General features: G+C 37.5%; 1 protein-coding gene across 2 annotated transcripts in view; it reads right to left on the bottom strand.

Moving 5' to 3' along the window:
* LOC115217251 (kelch-like protein 17) overlaps positions 1-5,000 on the bottom strand; it is a 38,100-nt gene that overhangs the window by 1,237 nt on the left and 31,863 nt on the right. For both annotated transcript variants that reach the window (XM_036507229.1, XM_029786892.2), the window contains exon 2: positions 1-205. This exon is cut by the window's left edge and continues 1,237 nt beyond it. In XM_036507229.1, coding sequence (XP_036363122.1) covers positions 1-86 — 86 coding nt within the window. In that variant the 5' untranslated portion in view covers positions 87-205. The remainder of the gene's footprint in view (positions 206-5,000) is intronic.

The raw sequence follows: 5,000 nt of genomic DNA, 5'->3' as shown, positions 1-5,000 counted from the left end.
GAAGCGCTGAGGTCCAAGGGTATGGAATCCTGGTGATATTCAGTACAGCAACAGCCGCTTTGGAATTCGTCTCTGGCCACCAACATAGTGCTGGCAGATTTTTTTTTTTTTTTAGCTTAAAATTTCCAGTCACAACCTGTTCAGGTATTACTCAACTCTGATCTTTAAAGATTTCTTCTTGGTCAAATGTGGGAATCAGACGACACTAAAAAGAAAAGAAAAGAAAATCGATATTAAAACGTCATTACAAAAAACAATTTAAATCAGTAAAGTTGTTGTTATAACATAACTGAGTTAATATATTTATTTACTAGCTCAAAAGATAAGAAGTCAGATGTTTCAAATGTAGATGACATCCGTGCTACATAAAAAAGAAGAAAATCGAATTGAGGAAAGTTTCTGTCCACAACTTTATCAAGTCTTTGTTCCTTGAACACAAACTAATCTTTTCATATCTCCATCAATACTGTATCACCTTCCCATTGAGAGAGAGAAGGAAGAGAAATATATGGGGGAGAGAGATGGTCTGACTCACTGATAGATAAATAGGTTGGGTAATACAGCCGTCAGTTATGTTTTTGCTGTGATAATTGTTAGGAATAAGCAGAAGTATAAATAGTACAGATAAGCAGCACAAATCAACTAGGAAATTTCTGAGCGGTCATTATCACCCTCAAATCATATCCGGATCTTTTCGGTTTGAACGGCAGTTTTTTCTAGCGGTGTCATATGAAATTGTCACCCATAATTATGACCCTAGTATCGATCTATTGCATTTCAATCTGTTTTAGGGTTAGGGTTAGAGTTAGGGTTAGGGTTAGTTAGGGTTAGGGTTAGGGGTGGGGGGAAGGGTATCTTTTTTTCTTCAGAAATATAAATAAACCCAATCTGTTTCTTAAACGAGGGACATATTCATACAGCACAGAATGTTTTCACCTCAATAGACGTCATTGATTGGTTGAAATTGCAGAAATTGAAGAAAAAAAAACAACAAATATCTTACAAACTATAGAATTTTCTCAATAAAGTTAAGAGAAAAAGATGTTTTATAAACACATTCTACCAATCTACGAAGTTTAAAAGTGTTTAGTTACGTGGAAATTATTTTTAAAAAACTGCCGGTCAAACCGAAAAGATCCTCACATCCTATAGCCTTAAAAGGAAACATGGATAATCTCAGTAACTTCGATATTTCAAAATATCCAGTATGTGCACAGAGCCATTTATGCACGCTGCACGAAAGAAGAAAACGAGAGAGTTATGGCTTGTAAACATGTGTCCGTTATTGTACTTAAACAAGGCTGCATTAAACGGATGAACTTTATATGCTCTATCCTTCTCTGCAGCTAGGCCAGACCATCAAGAGAGCCTCTACATGGTCGCTCTACCTGTTAGAGATAGCAACCAATTTTCGCTCAATCCTACAGCCGTCTTAAAGAAGTTTACATTGGACAAAGTTGTCCTTGGTGTACAGAATGATATGTATATAAGATGGTCACAGGTAAATGGCCTTTAGTGATACATTTTTTTCAATTTGGGGCAATCTGAGGTAAAACAGAGAGAACACTTTCACCGTTGAATTGACAATAGAGTCTCTTGCGTGGTCGTTTAATTTGCTAGAAAACTCAGCCAAAATCTCTCTTAAATCGCACCCTACCGCATTTGACCAGGAAGGACACAGTAAATAATGCACATCAGGAAACGTTTTATTTACATCATTTACATTCGACGGATATTTGTCCCCATCTTGTTCGTTGTTAACACAACGTTTCGGCTGGTATACCCTCCAAGCCTTCTTCAGGTGTCTTGGAGAAATTTTGAACCTGGGTTCTCATTCCCATGGTATTTTTCGATGTTGTTGTTGTTATTATTATTATTTATTATTATTGTTATTGTTTAGGTCAACGTAGTGGCAGACAAAATGCCTATTTCTTTACTGCCCGCAAGGGGCTAAACACAGAGGGTACAAACAAGGACAGACAAACGGATTAAGTCGATTACATCGACCTCAGTGCGTAACTGGTACTTATTTAATCGACCCCGAAATGATGAAAGGCAAATTCGACCTCGGCGGAATTTGAACTCAGAACGTAGCGGCAGGCGAAATACCGCTAAGCATTTCGCCCGGTGTGCTAACGTTTCTGCCAGCTCGCAGCTTCTTAACCACGCAGCCATGCCTGCCCCAGATGTGTGTGTGTGCGTGAGAGAGAGAGGGGGGAGGGAGTCTAAAAATATTAAAAGAAATATTTTGATTAGGGATCGAGCTGATAACGATTCTCAGTAACTGCGATACGCTATTAGCTCATCGCCCCCTAGACTTTACACCTCGTTTCTCAGAGCCCCTTGTTTTATTAAGGATGTCTCACAACGCTAGAAAATAACACGGGAAATTAAAAAATCTAACAATAAACTTAAAAGCCCTTTATAAATGCCTTCACTCATATCGCCCCACCATTTGGGCAATTCCATCCAGCGCTCTCTAGTGTCCAATTCGGGAATTCATTCTACAGACAATACATCTACAGGAATTTTGATGAAAATTATTCAATATAGTTTCCCCACCCAATGTATTCTTGTGGCCAATAAGTAAAGTGGCTTAGTGGTTAGGGTGTTGCACTCACGATCGCAATATTGTGGTTTCGATTCCCGAACGGGGAACAGAACACTTCATTTCACGTTGCTCAGATAAAATTTTATGAGGATGAACAAAATATTGGGTCGTCCGGAAAGTTCGTGCCGATTTATAGTAGCTTAACCTTTCGACTTATTTTAGAGCATGGTTGAGCCCATAAAATAGGATTTGACTGCATCTCCATTTAGAGCACAGTTTAAGCTAGCTTTTCGTGGAAGAAGGTTTATGTTCCTATAACCTGTGTTAATTCTGTAACCCTTTAAAATGGAAGATAAGTTCATTTTCGGCAGTTGATGCTTTGGGAACTAGACAAAAATTGCTGCAGCTCGGCTGGGATGTATTATAAAGGGCTTTTAAGCTTATTGTTACATTTTTTTAATTCACCGTGTAATTTTCTAGCGTTGTGAGACATCCTTAATAAAACAAGGGGCTTTGAGAAATGGGGTGTAAAGTCTAGGGGGCGATGAACTATCCATATTCACCAGATATTGCTCCTTCGGATTTCCACTTATTCAGGTCTCTGCAGAATAGTCTTATTGGTAAAAATTCCAATTCCTTGGATGATGTAAAAAGATACCTTGATGAATTCTTTGCCATGAAACCACCTCAATTCTGGGAAGAGGGTATTTTCAAGTTAGAGGAAAGATGGAGACACATTGTGCAACAAAATGGTTCATATCTGGTTGATAAAAAAATGTAATGGCAAGTATTTATTGACCTTTTTCTTTCCTCTAAAAATCGGCACGAACTTTCCGGACAACCCAATAACTTGAGTGAGTACGAAATCAGACCTAATGAGGCAATGACTTATCCGCTTGACCACTACTTCTCTACAAAATAAATTAGTCGGCGAGTTGTGAAAGCTTCGAAATATGATAATAACAACGCCATTAATCTAGTAATGTTAATGAAAATTGCGCCCCGATTCTCAACAGTAAGTTCTTTATCAATGATGAAGAATGTAAATGGTTAGAGATGTAGGAAGTTCAGCGGAAATAATGTTGGGTATTTCCTGTTACTTCCATACTGGAGTGTAAATAACAATAAACAAACAAATACCCATTTATTTGCGATACCCACACAACTCCACTGAGTAAAATAGCTTCAGTGGAATCCGCAAAATAATGAACGTAGAATAAATGCGAAATGCATCAAAAGTGTGCGAAGCAAGGAAGGGGTGATGGAGAGAAATAAATACGGGGGGGGGCGAAACAATGAATGAATACATACAAAGAAATGCCTTTGATGAAGCAGTAACTTCCGGTGAAGCCTTTTTAAGAAAAAAAAAGAAAGAAAGAAAAAGATAAAAAAGAGAGAGAGAGAACGAAAGAAACAAACAAATAAACAAAAAACCCTCGCTTGACTTAGGTCCCAGACACTAATGCCCCGGGTTGGGATAATGCGCTGTCAAGGGAGTCGTTTGAATATACACATGTGTGTCATAGCGAGATTCGGCCATTTTAGTTCCTTTCCCATTCCACGGCTAAATATTTAGCACGGTAAGAATTACCCCCTCTTTCCCACCTCGCTCTTTCCTCATCCGCCTACTCTTTTAAAATCGAACTTCGAGAAAGTTACCTAATTTTTAATTTTTTTAACCATAAAAAAAGCTTGATTTCTATAAGGAATTATAAAACAGATCACATTTTAAATTGTAACATTTAAATACAAAGAAACAGTGAAAAAGTATTTCATGTTTTCTATGGTACGAATTAAGTATAATTAATTAATTAATTAAAAGGGGGGAAAATTAAATTCGGCTGATGACTGTGTTTCATATTGTTACATTTCGGGACAGTCATTTTTTTCTTTTTACCTAATAAACACACGCAACTAAATATTCATTCTTCACTAGTTTATCATTGTTCTCATTTTATCTTATGTCCATTGTCCGGAAATTTTTCGTCATACATCTGTGACCTCTTCATTGACCTTTTCCGTCCAGGTGTAAGAGGAGCAGGAGGACACACGTGGGTGGAAAGGGTCACTGAAGGGGTCACAAATGTGTGACGAAAGATTTCCGGACACTGGACATAAGATAAAATAAGAACAGTAATAAACGAGTGAAGAACAAATATACAGTGCGTGTGTTCATTTGGCAAAAAAAAAAATGACTGTCCCGAATTATAACAATATCTGTTTCAACACACGGATAGGAAAACGTTGGGTTTTTAGGGGAGGTGTAATTTGTTTCTTAATAAATTTAAACCAGGTACACTACGATTTAATCCCAAATAAGACTTCAGCCCTCTGTAGCGAAAGAGGCTACAAAGATTTTTAAAAAGGGCGAAGGGGGACTACAAATTCAAAAGATGTTTATTGACAGAAAGTTTGATGGATTGAATATTATGAGCCAGAGAAAAACACA

Source organism: Octopus sinensis, linkage group LG11 (genome assembly GCF_006345805.1).
Source record: "Octopus sinensis linkage group LG11, ASM634580v1, whole genome shotgun sequence".
Classification (NCBI taxonomy): Eukaryota; Metazoa; Mollusca; class Cephalopoda; order Octopoda; family Octopodidae; genus Octopus; species Octopus sinensis.
Note: the sequence above shows the minus strand (reverse complement) of the source record. Positions and strands in the feature narration are given on the sequence as shown.